The 20,678-nt window shown below is 38.8% G+C and overlaps 1 protein-coding gene across 3 annotated transcripts in view; it reads left to right on the forward strand.

The window, feature by feature from the left end:
• Positions 1-19,966, forward strand: part of ADAL (adenosine deaminase like) — a 22,907-nt gene extending 2,941 nt beyond the window's left edge. For 2 of the 3 annotated variants that reach the window (XM_059372671.1, XM_059372672.1), the window contains exons 2-11: positions 2,701-2,916; positions 3,169-3,299; positions 3,813-3,873; positions 7,712-7,799; positions 9,908-9,989; positions 13,128-13,254; positions 14,522-14,602; positions 16,916-17,054; positions 18,649-18,749; positions 19,333-19,966. In XM_059372671.1, coding sequence (XP_059228654.1) covers positions 2,854-2,916; positions 3,169-3,299; positions 3,813-3,873; positions 7,712-7,799; positions 9,908-9,989; positions 13,128-13,254; positions 14,522-14,602; positions 16,916-17,054; positions 18,649-18,749; positions 19,333-19,527 — 1,068 coding nt within the window. In that variant the 5' untranslated portion in view covers positions 2,701-2,853 and the 3' untranslated portion in view covers positions 19,528-19,966. The remainder of the gene's footprint in view (positions 1-2,700; positions 2,917-3,168; positions 3,300-3,812; positions 3,874-7,711; positions 7,800-9,907; positions 9,990-13,127; positions 13,255-14,521; positions 14,603-16,915; positions 17,055-18,648; positions 18,750-19,332) is intronic. The other variant, XM_059372673.1, reaches the window with a different exon arrangement.
• Positions 19,967-20,678: the final 712 nt, after the last annotated feature.

The following is a 20,678-nucleotide window of genomic DNA, read 5'->3' on the forward strand; positions in this document are numbered from 1 at the left end:
GCCTTCCGCTTGGGTATGATCCCAAGGTCCTGGGATTGAGCCCTGCATCGGGCTCTCTGCTCGGTGGGGAGCCTGCTCCCTCCTCTCTCTGCCTGCTTGTGATCTCTGTCAAATAAATAAATAAAATCTTTTTTTAAAATTATTAAAAAAAAAAAGTTCTCTGGGAGACAGGAGACTTGGTCTTGGCTCTGCTTTAACTTGATGAAGTATAGTACAAATGTAGAAAGATCTTATCTCAATGTGTTGCCTTTCCGCTCCTCACTCCCATCCTAGCTTCTTCCCACCCACACCCAGTGTTGCCCAGGAAGATAGAATTTGGCAGGGCATGGTATTGTTGATGGCAGTATCTTTGGCATGGATCAGTGAAACAACAGTTTTTTAAATGTGTAAAGATTGCACTTTTGGGTGGATCTCAAATTTACAGAGGTTAACATTGTAGCCAGTGGGTCAGTAAATTTACTTAAAGACCAGTCTTGAGGTTGGTTTGAATGTGGCACAAAATAAGATCAGGATCCTAGAGTGGGATTGGAAATATATTTATTTTTTTTAAAGGTTTTATTTATTTATTTTTTATCAGAGAGCAAGAGCCCACACTGAAAGGGGGAGCAGCAGGCCGAGGGAGAAGCAGGCTCCCCACTGAGCAGGAAGCCCACTGTGGGACTCAATTCTAGGACCCTGGGATCATGACCTGAGCTGAAGGCAGAGACTTAACTGACTGAGCCACCCAGGCATCCCTGAAAATATATTAAAAAAGCTAGCCATTTGTCAGATTTATTATCAGCCTGCTATGAAAAATGTCCTAAGTACTTTTTTAGGCTGTCATTCCATTGTCTAAACATAGAAGTTCTTCCCTCTCACAATTCATAATAATAAAATTGTTTTGCAAGGTTTTTTTTTAAAGATTTCATTTAATTATTTGAGAGAGAGAGAGCACAAGCAGGGGTGGCAGGGAGAAGGAGAGGGAGAAGTAGACTCCCCACTGAGCAGGGAGCCAGGCGCAGGGCTCTATCCCAGGACGCTGGGATCATGACCTGAGCCAAGGGCAGATGCTTAACTGACTGAGCCACTCAGGCACCACTGTTCTGCAAGTTTTAAAAATTATTTAATTTTATAAATAATTACTTTAAACCATGTTTTTATTATTTTTATTAAAATTATTAAGTAAATTATATAAATTTATTGATTAACATTTTAATTTATTAAAGTTATTTCAGAAAGCAGTCAAGTATTACATGTTTGTAAAACCTTTAAGTTGCAGAACACTGTGTAAGGTAAATTAAAGCAAAATTCTCTCCCCTGACCTTTGCCACTTCCAACCCATAATTATGAATAAATAAAACATGCTTTGTTCATAAATGCCATCTTTCTAAGCAATATATTTTGCTACTTTTTGGAAGTAACATTATATCATAGAAGTCTTTCCCTATAGTCATAGATACTCTGTTGGACTGAGATAAAATTAATTTAGCCTACTGATAGACATTCAGGTTGTTTCCAGTTTTTGCTATTATATAAGAAATGTATTTTGGGGGGCGCCTGGGTGGCTCAGTGGGTTAAAGCCTCTGTCTTTGGCTCAGGTCATGATCCCAGAGTCCTGGGATTGAGCCCCGAATCTGGCTTTCTGCTCAGCGGGAGCCTGCTTCCTCCTCTCTGCCTGCTTGTGATCTCTGTCTGTCAAATAAATAAATAAAATATTAAAAAAAAAAAGTGTGAATATCCTTTAAGATATAGGATAATTTTTTTTTTCAGATTTTGTCTATTGGATGGAGAGAAAGAGAGTGTGCACACAAGCAGGGGGAGTGGCAGGCAAAGGGAGAGGGAGAAGCAGGCTTCCCTACTGAGCAGGGAGCCCAGTGCGGGGTCGATCCCAGGACCCTGGAATCATGATCTGAGCTGAAAGCAGACATCTAACCAAATAAGCGATCCAGATGCCCCAGGATAAATTCTTAAAAGTAGAATTATTGGGTCAGAAAATAAATGGTGTTTTGTGTTTGTGTGTGTTGATAGATAGTGCCAAATTGCTTTCCAAAAAGACCATATCAAGTTTTGCTTCCACCAGAACTTTTACTCATACCTTCACTAATATTGGATATTTTTCTTTTGAGATCCACAATTTTTTCTGGATAATTTTATAAGTTAAGTCTTCCACATGAACTTTAAAAATCAATTTCTAAGAAATAACGTGGAATATTTTGATTAACATTGAGTTTAAAAGTCAATTTATGGTAAATTGATTTTACCTACAGAAAATGTGTTTTTCCATCTTAATGTTGTCTTCTATGTATTTTGGTAGGAGTAGTAAGCATGTTAGTTAGACAGCCTATCATTTTCATGTGTTACTATTTTTGAAGCACTTCCTATAGCATTTTGTTGAAATGCCACTTTTATTTCATACTGTGTTGGCCTTTCTGTGGATTTCTGTGGCTCTGTGCAGTGTTGCACAGTTTTTAAAAAATATTTTATTTATTTATATATTGAGAGAAAATGCACACGCATGCATGAGCAGGGGAGAGGGGTAGGGGGAAAGAGATGGAGAGAGAGAATCTCCAGCAGTCTGAGGCCTTTTCTTATTTCTAGGTTAGATTGTTAATTTGCCTAAATAGTGTTGAAGGGGCTTTTGTCTTTTGAGGTATAAAGTGGCAAATTCTGTTTCTTTGTTTTTATGTCAACGTCTGAAAATGTTCACATTTGTTTAAATAGGGGAAGCTGAGCCCAGAGCAACATATACAGGTTATCGTATCAAAACGTGTGGATGTAACGCAATCTGAAGGAAATTCAAGACCACAAAACTTGCTGGCTGAAGCACATTGTACCAGAAGAGTATTTGGAGAAAGACCTTTCTGTGAAATCAGGATGGAAGCAGAAGAACACCAACAGCCACGGAAGACACCCTTTTACTCAGAATTACCTAAAGTGGTAAGAATTCAACCACAGAATTCTGGAGTGGTTGCTAATTATAAAAATGTCTGTGTTTGTTTGTTTGTTTTCCACAAAGAAAAGTAAATTTTACAGGGAGAATTTGTAAGATTTGTAAACCTTAAAAGTTATATATCTACATCTAGTAGGCAGTTTGCCTACTGCAGATTACAGACATCAGGTACCTGGTAGGATGCTATTAATCTGGTGGATACTTGAGAAATTTTTATTGACTGTATTCTCTTGTTTTAGGAACTTCATGCCCACCTGAATGGATCCATTAGTTCTAATACCATGAAGAAATTGATAGCCAAGAAGCCAGGTCTTAAAATCGACAATCAGATGACTATGATTGACAAGGGAAAGAAAAGAACTTTAAAAGAGTGAGTTTAGGGAAGTTGTGGACATGCTTCTTTTTATCTCTGTTACTGTTTTGAGATTGGAAATAGTCTGTAAGAATCCAGATTTTAGTAGTTAAAGGAATTGGGTAGCCATCTGCTGTGGAGAGTGTAACTTGACATACAGCATTTTTTTCCCCAGCTGTTAGACCATTGACAGTATTTTTAATGCTTTATGTTGTTTATAAAGTTATACTATATTAGAATATTCTTTAGACCTGAAAATGTGGGCTTATTGATTTTTCTTCCTGTTTGCTGCTATCAGCAGGGAGTAGGGGAGTGGCAAAGGAAAACTGTTTTTCCCCACTTAAAAGTAACATTTAGTGTTCAGTTATTTGATTATCCTCCCAGGTCAGTGTAATTTTTGAAAAACCTATTCTGTAGTTCCTTACAATATATAATTAGTATTAGTCTAAAATATATTCATTCAATTTAGTGGGCTTGTGTCGAGTGACAAGTTTTTGATGACTAGAGAATGTTAAAACTTTCCTGTTGCAGATGTTTCCAGATGTTTCAAATTATTCATCAGCTTACTACTAGCCCTGAAGATATTCTAATGGTGAGAAATGAAGAATTATTAGAGTGGTTTAAAATTTATTTGTAATTTATGCCCTTCTGGTATCGCACTTGAATTTTTGCTTTCATCAAGAGTCAACTGAAAAATATTTTTTGCTTTTTTATGGCAACTCTTTTCAAAAGCCATGTAAGACATTTTCCAAGAGCTAATTATAAGAGATCTGAGAAGAGAAGCAAGGTCAATGTATTCTGTTACATAGAGGATAAAATCTTGTCCTGTTTTCCATATAACATGAAGTATTTGAGCATAGGTGGGCATTCCTTTGATACGGCTTTATCTGTATTGCTTGAGATACTTTTAAGTGCCTTGGTGACAGTATAGAGAATGCAGTTCAGAAGTACTTAGAGATTGAATTCTCTCTGGGAGTGAAGGACTAGAGGACACCACTGTGTTCTCTTACTTGTAGCTCTGTGATACTACTCTCTGATATGGAAGACTGGTTTCTGTATCATTGTCTGACTAGGGTGGTATTTTATTTTAATTTTATTTTTTTAACTTTTATTTATTTGTCAGAGAGAGCACACACAAGCAGGGGGAACAGCAGGTAAACAGAGAAGCAGGCTCCCTGCAGAACAAGGAGCCCGATGCAGGGCTTAATCCCAGGATCCTGGAATCTGGACCCGAGCTAAAGGCAGATGCCTAACTAACTGAGCTACCCAAGCATCCCTACGTGGCATTTTAAAATGTACTTTTTTTAAATGGAGAAAAACAGAATCCTTATTAGTGTTCCTAACCATTAGGGAAAAAAATGTGGAGTAAGAGGAAAACTTGTGTTTCTGGAAAAATAACTTTTGACTGGTCAAGAAAGAATTTTCCTTCGTGGCTGAAACTGATCCTCATGATAAGTATTAAGTAAATTAATTACCTTTTGGTGGAGAATTAGCTCTAAAAGTCTAATTCAACAAAAGTTGCCCAAGTGTCCACAGTGTTCTAGGCACTCTGCTAAAGACTGGGAGGTAAGATAGATGGACATGGTCTCTGGCCCCTGAGGAGGGAGAGAGACAGATCCATAAGCAGATAAATCCAACATAATGAGGTAAGCTATATGTTAGAGATACATATAGGGACTTACAGGAACCTAAAGGAGGATTATCTAATTAGCCACTCAGCAGACACTATTGAATGCTGCTAGGAATGTCTCACTTTCTTTTGTTGATTGTAACAGAGCAAAACTGATGAAATCTTGGATTCTGAGAGCTTATGTAGGGCTACAGTAATGCCAGGCTCATTATTTTATTACTTTCAAAACTGGTAAAACACTTTATTAAAATGAAGTAAGGGGGCACCTGGGTGGTTCAGTTGGTTGAGCATGTGCCTTTGGCTCAGGTCATGATCCCAGGGTCCTGGGATCGATTTCCACATCAGGCTCCCTGCTTCTCCCTCTCTCTCTGCCCCGTTCCCCCTGCTTCTGCTTTCTTTCTCTCTTGCTCTCTCTCAAATATATAAAAATTTTAGAAAGAAAATAAAACAAAATAAAATGAGGTAAGGAGGGGGGTCCCTGCCTGGGTACTTAGCTCAGATCAGGATCTCAGGGTTATAAAATTGAGCCCTCCTTAGGCTCAGTGCAGGAGTCCCCTTGGGGATTTGCTCCGTCTGCCCCTCCCCCGACCCTTGCTAAATCATGCTTGCACATGTGCTCTCTTTCTCTCATATAAATAAATCTTTAAAAAATATAAAATGAGGTAAGGAATTAAGATTCTGTGATTTGACATAGTGGTACTAGAATGAGCAACTTTAGGTGGTTCAGAAGGATGACACTGAGAGTGAAGTTAATAACATTTACATATAATAAATGAACACTGTAGGAATAAGCCAAGAGATTCTTTGTTGTGTGTGGATCACTTAACAGTCTAGTCAAGATGATCTGGATGTAATCTGAAAGAAAAAGGATTGGAATGTGTTTGAAATAATAATATTAACTATTACATGTGCCAGACACTACATTCAAGACTGCTCTCTGAAGTGGGTATTTTTATTGTTCCCGTTTTGCAGATGAAAAAAACCCTGAGGCTTAAATTGATTACACGTAACTTGCTCAAGGTCACTCTAACTTGCTCAAGGTCACTCACAGAGAAAGCAAGTGGTAGAATTGACTGTCTTTGGTTCCAGAGCTTATATTCCTTCTCATTCAAGAGATGCAGTCTTAACATCCTTTGTAAGCAGAAATTTAACTAATTGTGATGTACTCTGTCTGAAGAAGGAACTCAAATAAGTGTTGTCCTTAGTACCAGTTGCAGTGTGGAGCAGAAAGGGCTGAGTCTGGCAGACACAGATGTGGACATGGGTAGGGATGATTCCACAGGCCTCGCTAGGACCTAGATAAATTGTCTCATTGCTCTCATTCCATACTTGCCAATAGTCTTCTCTTGTTTTATTTGGTTTCACTGGCTGCTCAAGAAACGAAGAGAGGGGGCATTGGATGGTAGCTATGGTCTCATCAGTCACTGAGAACTGCTACTTCATACCCTCACTTCACCCTCCATGTCACTGCATACATAACAGATAGGCTTCTGCATTAGCCACATGTGAGCTGGAGTAGAGGGGGCTGGCTTCTCTGTGTCTGCTCTGGAGCCAGTAACTAGATGCAGTTCCATAGCCTGCATAGATGAGGCCCACACTCTGGTGGTAGCATTGGCAGCAACACGGAGTTTGGGGAGCACCAGTGCCATGGGGTCCAGTGCCTGTGATGATGGTACAGAAGCTGCAGGGTCATGCTTGGTGGTGGAGAAAGCAGGGGTGTCTTGCTTGGTCCAAGAGTGTTACATGATTTTGAATGCTTTTGTGTTGTCCTGAGTTGTATAATCTCTGAGGCTGATTCTCCAGACCTCCTAGTGAATCTGAGCTTAGTAATATTTATATTCTAATATTACAATAAACTCCTTTTTATCTTAGGTAAGCGTATGTGTGTACACACACATATGCGCGCACGCGCACACACACACACACAAACACACACCCCTGATGAAGCCCAGACCTTGGATTACAATGAATCCACTAAAGTAGTCCCACCTTGTTAGGCACTGTCTACACAATCAGCCAACCCTTGTTCCCTTGCCAGGACGTTGCACTTGCCCACTTATGTGCATGTGGTCAAAACAGGTTAAGATTAGGATACCAACTACAAGCATTAGCTAGAGCTGGTTGTCACAGCGTTTCCAACCTGGTCCTTTTTTCTTCTAGATTTGGTACTTTTTTAGGATTGATTGCAGAGAAGGAAAACGTGCCCTTAATCGTTTTGATACCTTTTACCCTGGTAATTTAGTCATTTTTGAGTTGTTTAATTTGTGCTAAATTGGATACCATTTTACTCATATTTATCACCAATTCTCTTTGCCAAAGAGAGTTTTCTTAGTACTCCTAGGGACAATTTCACCCTGCCTGAAGAAACTTTTGAAAAATCCAACTTATTCATAAATAACTTGAATAAGAACCATAAGCCATGACTTTGAGTGGTACATCAGTAATGCCTAATTGTTTCAGCCACTTATTTCCATACATACCTTCCTAGTACTGCACTACACACTCAGTTTTAGTTTTGCCTCATTTCTCTGTCTTATTAGCTACTGTTATGAACACTAGAAAATGGAGAAATGGCTAAAAGGAGAGAAGAGAAAAAGTATGTAAGATGTGCAGACTTGTTTGATGTGAGCAATTTCCAGCAAGGGTTGTGACAAAGCAAGTTGTCTTAACCACATGAGAGACTTCCAGCATTTTTTGCAGATCAAATCTAATGTGTGAAATAAAGCTGTAGCATTTGGCATTTTCATTGGGATCCTTTCACTAACCTTATCAATATTGTGTCCATTGCCTTAACCATCAGGTCACAAAAGATGTCATTAAAGAATTTGCAGATGATGGTGTGAAGTACCTGGAACTAAGGAGCACACCCAGAGGAGAAAATGCTACAGGTAGAGTTTAATTACGTCTCAGCAAATGTACTTTTTTCCTCTGTGCTTTGATGATTCATGTGTTTGTAAGTTAAGAATATGAAGCACTTACTTTTACACTGTAGTAGAGTCAACAGTCCAAATCTTCTGATGCGCATTAGTGATGTACATTATTAATGAGTGAGGTGTTAAATTAAAAAGTCAGGTCAAGGGGCGCCTGGGTGGCTCAGTGGGTTAAAGCCTCTGCCTTCAGCTCAGGTCATGATTCCAGGGTCCTGGGATCGAGCCTCGCATCGGCTCTCTGCTCAGCAGGGAGCCCGCTTCCCCCTCTCTCTCTGCCTGCCTCTCTGCCTTCTTGTGATCTCCATCTGTCAAATAAATAAATAAAATCTCTTTAAAAAAAAAAAAAAAGTCAGGTCAAGAATTATCTGTTTAAGGGAAATTACAAGGCCTACAAAAATTTCGCTGGTTCTTGTTTTTTCCTCAGTTTGAGGAAAGAATACTTGCTCCTTATAGTTACATTGTCTTAAACAGAGGCTACTTCTTGCTCCTTTCATCAAGGGCACTCGTGAGACAGTGCCACTGAGTAGATGCTGAATCGTGTTTTATTATGATCACAGAAATGAAGGTTTTTCAGTCATTGCATGGAGATTGATAGTGTCTTATGCCAGGAGCAAGTGGTGATGTGGTAGAACCTCTCTGGATGGAGATGAGTGCATCTGGATGTGGTTTGGAGAAACTTCCTGGAACCCTCTTTTCATAAGGACAGATTGGAGAGATAGTATGTGGGGTCATTGGGTCCCTCTTAGTCCCTTGTCTGTGACCTGAAAAGGCTCTGCCAGTTCATCTTGTGACATGTACAACCCAGTCATTTAGGGGATAAGCTTTTTAAAACTCCATAAAGTAAGTGTTGAGATGGGACAAGCAGAAGATTCTTATCTCGCATTTTTAAATTGTAGGATCAGTTCCAAGTTACCCTGGTGAGGATAGTGAAAGGGAAGGAGAGAAAAAAACCTGCCACTTACTAGAGCTAGTTTGCTCTTTGAATGGAGATTCCAAGAGGGATGTTAACCTGATATGCAATAATAGGGGGATGGTTAGATAAGGATTAATGGAATATGAGGCAGCCACTAAAAATATTTACAAAGCTACTATAAAGACTTAGGGATAACACTCAGAATATAGGACTGTATTAAACAACTGAATAGGGTACATATATACCTGGTAGCATCTCATCTATTAAAAAAATATGTATACTTAGAAAAACAGAGTGGTTATCTCTGAGTGGTGGAATTACAGGTTACTCATTATTTTTTCTTTATAATTTTCTGTGTTATTGGAGATTTTCTGCCAAAAATAAGCATTCTGTGACTGGGTACAAGAGTATTTTAGAGGAAGTTGTTCTGGAGAGTGCTCTTTCAGAGGCCCCCAGAAGAAGAGGACTTGTAAACCCAAAATTGGAAGAACTGCTATAGTGCCCTGGATAGGAAACACTGAGCCTGACCAGGATTGAAGAGACAGGAGCCCAAGAAGGGATTTTTTTCTGGACCAGCAGGAGAACATTGTTCTAATAGAGGAAAATCTTTTGTTTTTGTTTCTGTTTTTTTTGAGGCCAAGCCTTAGAAAAGGGCTGTTCCTGTGTTTTTAGAACAGGCATTTTAGATTTTTACAGCAATTTGTGTGATGGGTTTTTTTGTTTTGTTTCTTTTTGTTAGTTTTTTTTTTTTTTTTTTTTTTTTGTTTTGTTTTAACTAGGCTCCACACTGAACACAGGGCTTGAACTCACGATGCTGAGATCAAGAATTGCCTGCTCTACCAGCTGAGCCAGCCAGGCACCCCATGAGAGTAGTTTAATTTCTGTTGGATCTAAGAATAATTTTTAAATGGGCTTATATTTTGTATGTCTTTCTTTCCATTTCTGCTTTTTAGTACTTCATTTAAAAAAATTTACTAAAGTACTGTTAGCATTTATGAAAATGTACCCATAGGACTATGTTTTAACTCCTCTCTAATTATGCCCTTGTCACCGCATAAAGTAAAAACGTAATTGTTCATAGAGGGATGCTAATGTTGAAGGATAAAATAGTTGATTATCTCTTTACAAATACTTTCTTTATGTCCTTTTCCAGGAATGACTAAAAAGACTTATGTGGAATCTGTACTTGAGGGTATAAAACAGTCCAAACAAGAAAACATTGACATTGATGTTAGGTAAGAAGCATTGTACCTTAGTGTTCACCATTTTAAAAAAACTAGAAGGTGAAAATGTTGTTATTTTGATCATGAGTGTAATAGATTTTTATAAATCAAACAATAACTGACTTTTAGAAAAATGGAGTCAAGAAATCTATTGCTTAAAGTTGAGAATGCAGTGCTGAGTTTATTCATGTGGCAAAACATTTTGAGTACTGTTGCTCTAGACAAATACAGTTTCCCATTGCTCTTCAGCCAAAATCCAGACTTCTTATTGTGGCCTACATGGTCCCATGTGATTTGGTTGCCTCTCTCTCTTTTTTTTTTTTAATGTCTTTTTTTTTTTTTTTAAGATTTTCTTTATTTATTTGACAAACAGAGATCACAAGTAGGCAGAGAGGCAGGCAGAGAGAGAGAGACGGGGAAGCAGGCTCCCTGCTGAGCAGAGAACCCGATGTGGGGCTCGATCCCAGGACCCTGAAATCATGACCTGAGCCGAAGGCAGAGGCTTTAACCCACTGAGCCACCCAGGCGCCCCTGGTTGCCTCTCTTACTTCAATAGCCTTATGTGGACCACTTGTCATTATTACACACTGGTTTGTTCTCTGTTCCTCAAATAGGCCAAGAATGTCTCATGTCAGCATCTTTGTACATCCTGTTACTTTTGCCTAGAACACAGTTCCTGCCATATCCTTGCATGGCTGGTTTTTCATTATCAAGTTCTCAATTTGACTGTCACTTCCTCAGGGGGCCTTCCTTGACCATTTTATCTGAAGATTCCCCCCACACACAAATCCTCTAGTAATCCTTTCTATTTCCTTATGGCACTCTTCTTGATAAGATCAGAAATTATCTTGTTTTATTTGTGTGTACATACCTACTAGAGTATAAGTTCAAGAGGCCAGGAACCTTGTCTTTTGTTTACACAGTACTTAGACGAGAGATGACACAAATCAGGGCTCAATAAGTCCTTGAAGGAAGAAAGCTACCTGTGTAATTTCTGCTTATAAAATCTCTCCAAATTAAGCTTAACTAGACTAACACCCACACCCTTCCCAAAAAGAAGCAGGCAAAAGAAGAGAATTCAGAAAAGAAGACCTACAAATGACTGATAAGTCTGTAGGGAACTATTTTAATCTCACTAATCAGGTAATTTTTAAAAAAGATTTATTTGAGAGAGAGAGAGAAAGTGTACAGGGGCTAGGGGAAAGTCAGAGGGAGAGGGAGAGAGAATCTCACCCAGACTCCCTGCTGAGCATGGAGCCGACATGGGGCTAGATCTTACAAATCTGAGATCATGACCTGAGCCGAAATCAAGAGTTGGACACTCAACTGACTGAGCCACCCAGGCATCCCGATCAGATAATTTTAAAGATTTTTATTTGTTTGTTTATTTATTTATTTATTTGACAGAGACAGAGAGGGAGCACAAGTGGGGGGAGTAAGAGAGGGAGAGGCAGGCTCCCCACGGAGCAGAGCCCATTGCGGGGCTCAATCCCAGGACCTTGGGATCATGACCTGAGCTGAAGGCAGACACTTAACGACTGAGCCACCCAGGCGCCCTCCAATCAGACCATTTTTTTTTTAAGATTTTATTTATCCATTTGACAGACAGAGATCACAAGTAGGCAGAGACAGAGAGAGAGGGAAACGGGCTTCCTGTTGAGCAGAGAGCCCGATGCAGGGCTTGATCCCAGGACCCTGGGATCATGACCTGAGCTGAAGGCAGAGACTTCAACCCACTGAGCCACCCAGGCACCCCTTAGACAATTTTAAAAAGAAATGTTACAATGCCATTTCTGTAGCCCCCCTGCCAGAAAACAGGGTAATGACCACTGTTTGTGAACTTACGCACTGCTAGTAAGCGTATATAATAAATAAAACCTCTTTAAAAAAGTAGTCTGTATTAAGATGTATAAAAATGTTTCCTTCTGACCCAGTACTCCACTTCTAGAAATGTATCCAAAGAAATAAATTGATTTTTGTGTAAGAATCTTTATTGCAGTGTTATTTATTTATTTTAAATATTTATTTATTTTAGAGAGAGTAAGAATGTGAGAGAGCATGAGCAAAGGGGAAGGACAGAGGGAGAAGAAGCAGACTTCCTGTTGAGTGGGGAGCCCAACACTGGGCCAATCTTAGGACCCCAGGATCATGACCCAACCCCAAGGCAGATGTTTAACCAGCTGAGCCACCCAGGCACCCCTATAGGGTTATTTATAAAAAAGTGGAAAATATCCTAAAACATTTAGCAGAAGACAGTTATGTTATGGTCATATGATTTATATTGTTTTCTAATATTTAATGCTAGGATAAACTGTGAATTTTAAAAAAAGACTGCATTTATATATCATTGATCCAAATTCGATAAATAAATAAATGCTGGAGGAATTTCATGTGTGTAAAAAAAATAGATAAATTAATAAATGTGAGAGGAAAATTATGCAATATTAGTAGAGATTCTCTGGGTATTAGATGGCTTGTAGAATTTCAGCTAACATGAAGAATGAACTTGTATCAGCTATTGGATATGTGTTAGAATATTACCATTTTTTAACACTTACTGAAATAATGAGTCTAAGCCCTCTAATGAAATAACACACCACCACTTATGAAATAATCTTGCTAAGAATTTGAATCTGATCAAGCCTCTAGACTAGATCCAGTTTTCAATTTGTAGGAGATACAAGAGACAGAAGAAATAGGTTAACAACACAGGAATTCACTCAGCAAAATGACTATTGTAGGAGACTTTATAGAAAAAGGATATGGTTTCTTTAAATTCAAGAAATAAATTCAAGAAAAACAGTGGGGGTTTGCGGAGAAGGGAAGGTGGGGTGTGGAGGGAGTGCCTTCAGAATAAATCTGAAGTCCACTGTGGACTTCAGTTGAATTCTGAATCAAACTAAAAAACAAATGCAAGAATAAAAAAAAAAAACATGAAACATTTAAGAATTTGAACACTAACTAGATGTTTGGTACTATTTAGGAATTTATGGTCTCAAGCCGTCTGGCAAAGTAAGCTGTCCTGTCAGTCAGGCTATACTTCTACTAAGTGACTTACATGTAGCCTGCCATACTTCTCTGGCCATACTCAGAGTTGTTTTTTTCATCCTCACTATATTTGTTTTCAACTGTGTTTTTCTTATATTAAAGGTATTTGATAGCAATTGACAGAAGAGGTGGCCCTTCAATAGCCAAGGAGACCGTTAAACTTGCGGAAGAGTTCTTCCTCTCTGCTGACAATACAGTTCTTGGCCTTGATCTCAGTGGAGACCCTACTGTAAGCTGTTTTTCTTAAATACTTTTTATTTCTGAAAAGTAGAATCAGTTTGTGGGATAAGTATTAGGTTGGGGCATCCTGCATTCTCCAGGTCTAGCAGGCTCCCAGTGGATGAAGACCTATTCTTAAATAAAATCTTAAAAAAAAGGTGGATGGGGGGCAGCACTTGGGTGTCTCTGTCAGTTAAGCATCTGCCTTCAGCTCAGGTCATGATCCTAGGGTCCTGGGATTGAGCCCCACACTGGGGCTCCCTGCTCAGCAGAAAGTCTGCGTCTTCCTCTCCCCCCTACTCATTCTCTCTCTTTCTCTCAAATAAATAAAACCTTAAAAAAAAAAAAAAAAAAAAAAAGACCTATTCTGCCCTGGATGACCAGAATGTCTATAGCAGCTGTTCTCAACCAGGGTTCTATGGAAGAATTAAGCTCTCTAAAAAAGAAAAAAGATCTGAATGAGAAGAGAGAAATTAAGTCATTACATACAGTGTTTATCTAATAATTAGTATTTAATTATGGCTATGCCTTACTTATCTCACAGAACCCCCCAGTTGAGAAAGGCTGGCCTAGAGCTTCTTGAATGTCAGATTCAAACACAGTGTCTCACTTATGTTACTACTGATATTTTGGGCCAGATAATTTTTTATCCTGGGAGAATGTCCGGTGTATTGCAGCATGTTTTGTAGCATTCCTTTCTTCTCTACCCACTGGATACCAGTAGCATTTTTGGTTGTGACAGCCAAAAATGTTTCCAGATACTACCAAGTTCCGGGGTGGTGGGGGGATGGCGGGGGCAGAATTGTCCCTGGTTGAAAACCACAGGATTTAGATTGTTCCATGATACTGGTTCTTAAGGCTTTGTCTAAACCTGGACCATTGTGCTCTCGTTTCATTCATCCATTTGGTAGAAGCTTTCTTTGCTATAGTCCTACAGGTTCCTAAATCAGGTGGATTCTCCTCCTTAGCACTAGATATCTAGGATTTCCTTACAGAAATAAAACTTGGTAACCTCTATATCTAGTGTGGCTGATTGACTTCAGGTTCGCTGATATGTGACTCAATATTCTTGACAGCAGGGATTGTTTTTGTGAGCTTTATGTTCCCTAAAGTGTCTGGCACACTGTAGGTGCTTTATAATTGAAATTTTCAAATGAGCCAATCTGACATTTTTTCACTTGCCATTATTTTATTCCTTTGTTTATTGACACACAGTAGCTGATTCTTCAGTCTGCCTAGAATTTTCATGCATCTTCATTTTAACTTTTATCTTCAAGGTAGGACAGGCAAAAGACTTCTTGGAACCACTTTTAGAAGCTAAAAAAGCAGGCCTGAAGTTGGCATTGCATCTTTCAGAGGTAAATAATATTATAAAATTAGGCTGGAGAAGATAGATTACGGTGAAAATAATCATTTGTAAATGGCTAAAATTAAACCTGGAGATTAAAGAAAAAAAGACAAGAAGGAAAGTAGAAATTTTTTTACTGTAAATTATGATAAAGGTATGACTTGCTTTAGTCCCTTGTTACTGTTTCTGTTTTTGTCATTCATGAGGGTGGCTATTGACTCACAGTATCATTATGTCATTTAAAAAAGTTATTGACATCTTACTAGAGAAAATGTGTTAAGTTTTCATCATCAGTCTTGTCATTGGCAAGCTGTCACTGAAAAACACCAGTTCATCTCACCTGTCCTCGTAGGGTAAGGGACCTCAATGTATCACGTGCACTGGCAAGAAAAGAAGTAGCTCATTATTATTTTATAAGGCTCATCAGAAGATCAGGTGCCCATCATTGGGCCCCAGCTCCTTGGCAACATGAGCACAATGACAGATAATGTAGAGATGATGGCTAGAGAACAATCACTTACTTAAGCACATCCCTATGAGGCAAACAAGGGAGTCAACTACACTTTCCCCCATTTTACGGATGGGTTTACGTTATAACGAAGTACTTCTATTTGTTTTTGTTTTTTTTCTTTCTTTCTTTCTTTTTTTTTTTTTTGACATACATTTTCTTTTTTCTTTTTTTTTTTTGACATACAAAAAGCTGTACATGATTAGTGTATATAGATTGATGAATCTGGAGTTTATTGTCTCAAGTACAGGAAATAATACTTAGGCTACTTTCCTCACAGAGTTATTTGTATTAGATGCAGTAATATATAAATGTTGAATAGCATCATGACTTAAAAATTAAGGAAAAATTGGAGCTTCTTGTCAATACTGATATTTTCATGTCTATAAGCAAAGAGTAATCTGGTGGCAGAACTTAAAAGATAGGATCTGTGTTTCCACACTCTGAACAAAAAGATCTGTCACTCATAGGACTTCCCTCTTGCTAATGGAACTGATGTCTGATTGAAGCTTATGGTCAATAAAATGGAACAACCAACATGTCTTACTGTGACCCGTTATCTGTGGTCTTTGTGCACAGCATCAGAACCTTTCCTTTACCTTAGTCTCTGTTGCTTTTCTTTTTTTTTTCTTTTCTTTTGCCAATTTGTTTCCTTAACAATTCTTTTTAATATTCTTTATTCTGTTGCTTTTCTTGTTTGATTCATTAGATATGAAACACTTCATTTCCTCATGTTATGGTCATTTGTCTTGTAAGCTGTCTAGCAGATAGAGTACATCTAGACCTTTTCATGGTAGCTGTGGTATGTATGTAGCTACCTGTGTCAAAATAAAACATGAATGGGGCACCTGGGTGGCTCAGTCCGTTAAGCATCCGACTCTTGATTTCCACTTAAGTCATGATCTCAGGGTCATGAGATCGAGCCCCACATGGGTTCTGCATGGAGTCTGCTTGAGTTTCTTTCCTTCTCCCTTTGCCCCCCACCCCCCGCTGCTTGAGCTCATTCTGTCTCTGTCTCTCTCAAATAAATGAAGAAAATCCTTAAAAAAAATAAAATAAAACATGAGTACACTACACAGAGAATCTGGGCCCTGGAGTCAGACAGAGCTCCATGGCTTTAGATAACTTGAAAAAAAAAAAAAAAAAACTTTAAATTTTAACTACATAAGTTAGGTATATCTGAAGAAATCCCAAGTGTAGAGAAGTGTAATGTAGAAGGAAAAAATTAAAAAATGAAAGGTCCCTTTCTTGTTTCAATTCTGTTCCCAAGTTGATCCTGTTACTTTTTCTGAACTTCAGTTTTTTCATCTTAGTACTTTGTAAGAGTTTTGTGAGGTTTAAAGGAGAATTTATTGTGAAAAGGCACAAAGCAGGTCTAAAAGTGTTTATTATTATTATGCTTGTTAACCATAATTATTACTACCTTTGAAACAAATCTAGAAGAATATTGGGAAATGAATGGGAAAATAAAGGCAAAGAAGAAAGCTGGGAAGGTATAGATAGTTCAACTTTCCAGAATGCATTATCTTCTCTGAGAGACAAAGTAGCTGGCTACAGAAAAAAGTACCTTTAAAAATCCCTGAAAGTGGTACCTGGGTGGCTCAGTCATTAAGCATCTCCCTTCGGCTCAGTTCGTGATCCCAGGGTCTTGGGATCGAGCCCCACATTGAGCCCTGCATTGGCTCCCTTGCTCAGTGGGAAGTCTGCTTCTCCCTCTCCCACTCCCCCTGCTTGCGTTGTCTCTCTTTGTCAAATAAATAAATCTTTTTTAAAAAATCACTGAAAGAGGTTACTTATGCCCCCCCTTTTTTTCAGATTCCAAACCAAAAACAAGAAACACAAGTACTTCTGGATCTGCTTCCTGACAGAATTGGGCATGGGACATTTCTCAACTCCTCTGAGGGAGGATCCCTGGACCTGGTAGACTTCGTGAGGCAATACCAGATACCACTGGGTAAGGCGTAAGGCTTCACGTCCTCCAGACAAGAGTGTACATTTGTCCCCAGCCACCAGGTTGCAACCCTTATGTGGAGAACTCCTATTCTAAATATTTAAGTGTCATTTAGAAATTAAAAGTTGCTTGGACATGTGCCTCCTGAGCCTTAAAGTAATAGAAAGTTTTAGCTTCCATTAGAATATAAGCTCCATGAAAGCAGGGCCTTTGTCTGTCTTGTTCACTGCTACATTCCCCAGTTTTTGGAACTCAATAATTATTTTATTGAAGGAATAAGGGTCATCTAGTATTTTAAAATGACTTTAATGAAATTAATGTTATGAAAATATATGACATTTATTTAAAAATTAAGAATTATGGAAGATTCCAAGACATAGTTTTATATGTGTGTTGACTATTACGTATTTGTCCTCATGTGTATTTAACAACAAATATTTTTGAAGTGCCTGTTCTGTTTCAGTTACTTTCAAATTGTTGGGAATAGAGCAGTAAACAAAACAGGCAAGGTTTCTTTCTCAAGGAACTTATATTTTGGCATTGGTAAAAGAGATAGTAAACAGTTACACAAGAAAATGTCAGTGTTTGAAGAAAATTAAACAGTGTGAGATAATAGTGATGAGATAACCACTGGTCAGTGTTATGGTTGGGAAAGGCCTTCTCCAGAGGAAAAAAAGCAGTTGGCTGAAAACCATTTTACTGAATGATCAGTTTGCAGAAACATTTGTGTGTGATGTGTGTTTTTTAATTACATATGGAGTTTTCAGCAATTCATAATGAGATTTTTTTTTTCTTTTTACTAAGGACATTTTTAAACATCCACGGAAGTTATGAAGATGGAAACACTTACATAGCGATTAGTGTGGTAGTTCAGCTTTGTGCCCAGCCGTGTGAGGGGGGCAGGCTGCCATCCCTTAGACTGAGTCGGCCTTATGTTGAGGCTGCCTTATGTTGAGGCTGCCTTATCACACTGAGCAGATACCATCAATTAAGTCAGTGAAGTATTTCTGCTGTGGCTGGGGAGCCCAGTGTAGTGTGTCAAGGCAGGAATTTGTTAATAGAAGTCATTCTTAAGATGGACTTAACTTGCAGCAGACAGGGAATAGATGGTTGTCTGAGTATACGAGTTTAGGGGTTTTCTTTAAGTCCATTTCTGCTCTTGGCTTTTTATATAATACTGTAGCCCTCAAGCAGTGCTACCATTATGTTTTAGCCTCCACTAGAAGACCAGGAAGAAGTGCAACAACCATTCAAAAATTCCTTCATGACTCTATCCTGCTTTCTCCATGGGGACTGGCTTATAACATTCCCCTTTCCTCTCCATTTTGGATAAAAGAAAGGGGGACGCACATAGCTGTGAAGAAGATATTAATTCCCTGCCTGGCACAGTTGCTGCCAAAACTTGCAGCACATACATCCTGTACCACTACACTAACTGAACTATAAATTTTCATACCTAAGGTCAGTTTTGTAAAGTAATGAACTATTGAAAATTAACATACCTCGGAAAAATTTCTCATGTATCTACTTGGTGAACACTGGTGAATGAGTCTACTAATCTGCTTTTAATAAGAGACCTTTTCCTCCTTTCATCTAGAACTCTGTTTGACCTCAAACATCAAAAGTCAGACAGTTCCATCTTATGACCAGCATCATTTTGGATTCTGGTACAGCATCGCCCATCCATCTGTGATCTGTGTAAGGTGTTTTGTATGAAGTATTTTGCTCCTTTTTTGTTTTATTATTGTAGTAGGTCGACAGTCACTACTAGCTGACTGCCTCGTGTGCCTCATGTGCCTTGGGATGCTGCCAAAGTAGAGGAGTGAGAGAGGATCAGGGCATGTGAGGCTGCAGAGGGCCAGGTGACTCAGGTTTAGCTCTATGGATAAAGGTCCTAGGCAGTGCCCAGAGAAACATAAAAAAATACTGATGCCCAAGTGCCCATCCCTTGAGATTCTGTTTTATCTGATCTGGGGTGAGTCCTGTACACAGATACATTTTAAAAGCTTCCTAGTGATTTTAATATGCAGCCGTGGTTGAGAGCCCCTGCCTTGGTGTTTTTGGATTTTGTTTTAAAAAGGATAAACAGGCCTATTTAGTTAGAGATATGCATGGATGCATTTATAGACTTGTTTAGACTCTTAAAAGAAGCATGGTAAAGAGGGAAATATAGACTAAACATGAGTTACAGTTTTTAAAAAATCATTTCCTTGTTAATTTTAAAACTTTTGTTTTTTGTTTTATTTTGGTTTTTGGTTTTATTTTTGTTTTGTTTTGGCAGACCGATGATAAGGGTGTTTTTGCAACACACCTTTCTCAAGAGTACCAACTAGCAGCTGAAACATTTAATTTGACCCAGTCTCAGGTGTGGGATCTGTCTTACAAATCCATCGACTACATCTTTGCTTCTGACAGCACCAGGTCTGAACTGAGGAGGAAGTGGAATCATCTGAAACCCAAAGTGTTACATTTTTAAGCTGCAGTGAGGTGAACTACTTTTGAATATGTGTTGCAACCAAGAGCTTCCTGACATCTCCCACATAGTAAACTGTCCACCACTCCCTCTGAAGCACAGCAGCCAGGTACCACGGGCTCCATCACCAGTAGCTTACTCATGACTGGTCCCATGGCTGGCAGGCTCTAAAGTCTTACAGAGCTTACCTCCATGCTGCTTACTGGAAGGGACCTGAAGGTGGCGGCTATCTAAACTCCCCACACAGCACCTTGGTGGCTCAGTGGGTCAAAGCCTCTACCTTTGGCTCAGGTCATGATCCCAGGGTCCTGGGATCGAGCCCCACATTGGGCTCTCTGCTTCCTGGGGAGCCTGCTTTCTCCTCTCTCTCTGCCTTCTTCTCTGCCTACTTATGATCTGTCTGTCAAATAAATAAATAAAAAATAAACTCCCTACTACACCAGATATTTGACCAAACAGTCCCTCTCCATTAATGATCATAAACCTTGAGGAAAATAAAGGAGTTTGTCATCAAGAAGAGTTTTAGAATAACTAAAGGTGAGGAGAAGGAAAACAAATTGCCCCCAAAACCGTTAAGCCTTGTAATTGTGACAACAGTGCTCTGTATTTTGTTTTCCTTGTTTTACTCAAATTCCCTTCACTTAAGTATTCTCCAGAACTGCTGACTCCAGGTTATACTGTATACCATGGATTTTTTTGAATACCCAGTAGTCAGGGTGACTACTAGTGACAGATAAAGCTAGCTTCTGAGATCTGGCTTTGTCCCTCTCATGATTAATCCCCCTGGAATCAAGGTGGTGGGTTTTTTTAAATGTTCCTAACTTATCCCTCTGTAATTTTGACCATCACGGAGCTATACCAGACGCTTCTTGAGGTCTCCTTAGGTTTCTATTTCCTGCTTTTAATTTGACTTCTGATTGTTCCAAAGTTTGTTCCTGAAAGAGCACCATGGTGGATGTAGGAGTAATTTAAACTCATAACTAAAATATCTCCACATAACATGTTACTTTAAGCTTAATGATATTCGAGAATATATACTATTTTATATGTCTAAACTTTGATATGCATCTCACTGGACAGTTGAGTGTATAGGATTTTGAATTGAATAATGGAAGAATTGATTGCTTCTATCTCAGCTTCCCTTTCCTACCTGG

The sequence above is a fragment of the Mustela nigripes genome, chromosome 13 (genome assembly GCF_022355385.1).
Source record: "Mustela nigripes isolate SB6536 chromosome 13, MUSNIG.SB6536, whole genome shotgun sequence".
Taxonomy (NCBI): domain Eukaryota; kingdom Metazoa; phylum Chordata; class Mammalia; order Carnivora; family Mustelidae; genus Mustela; species Mustela nigripes.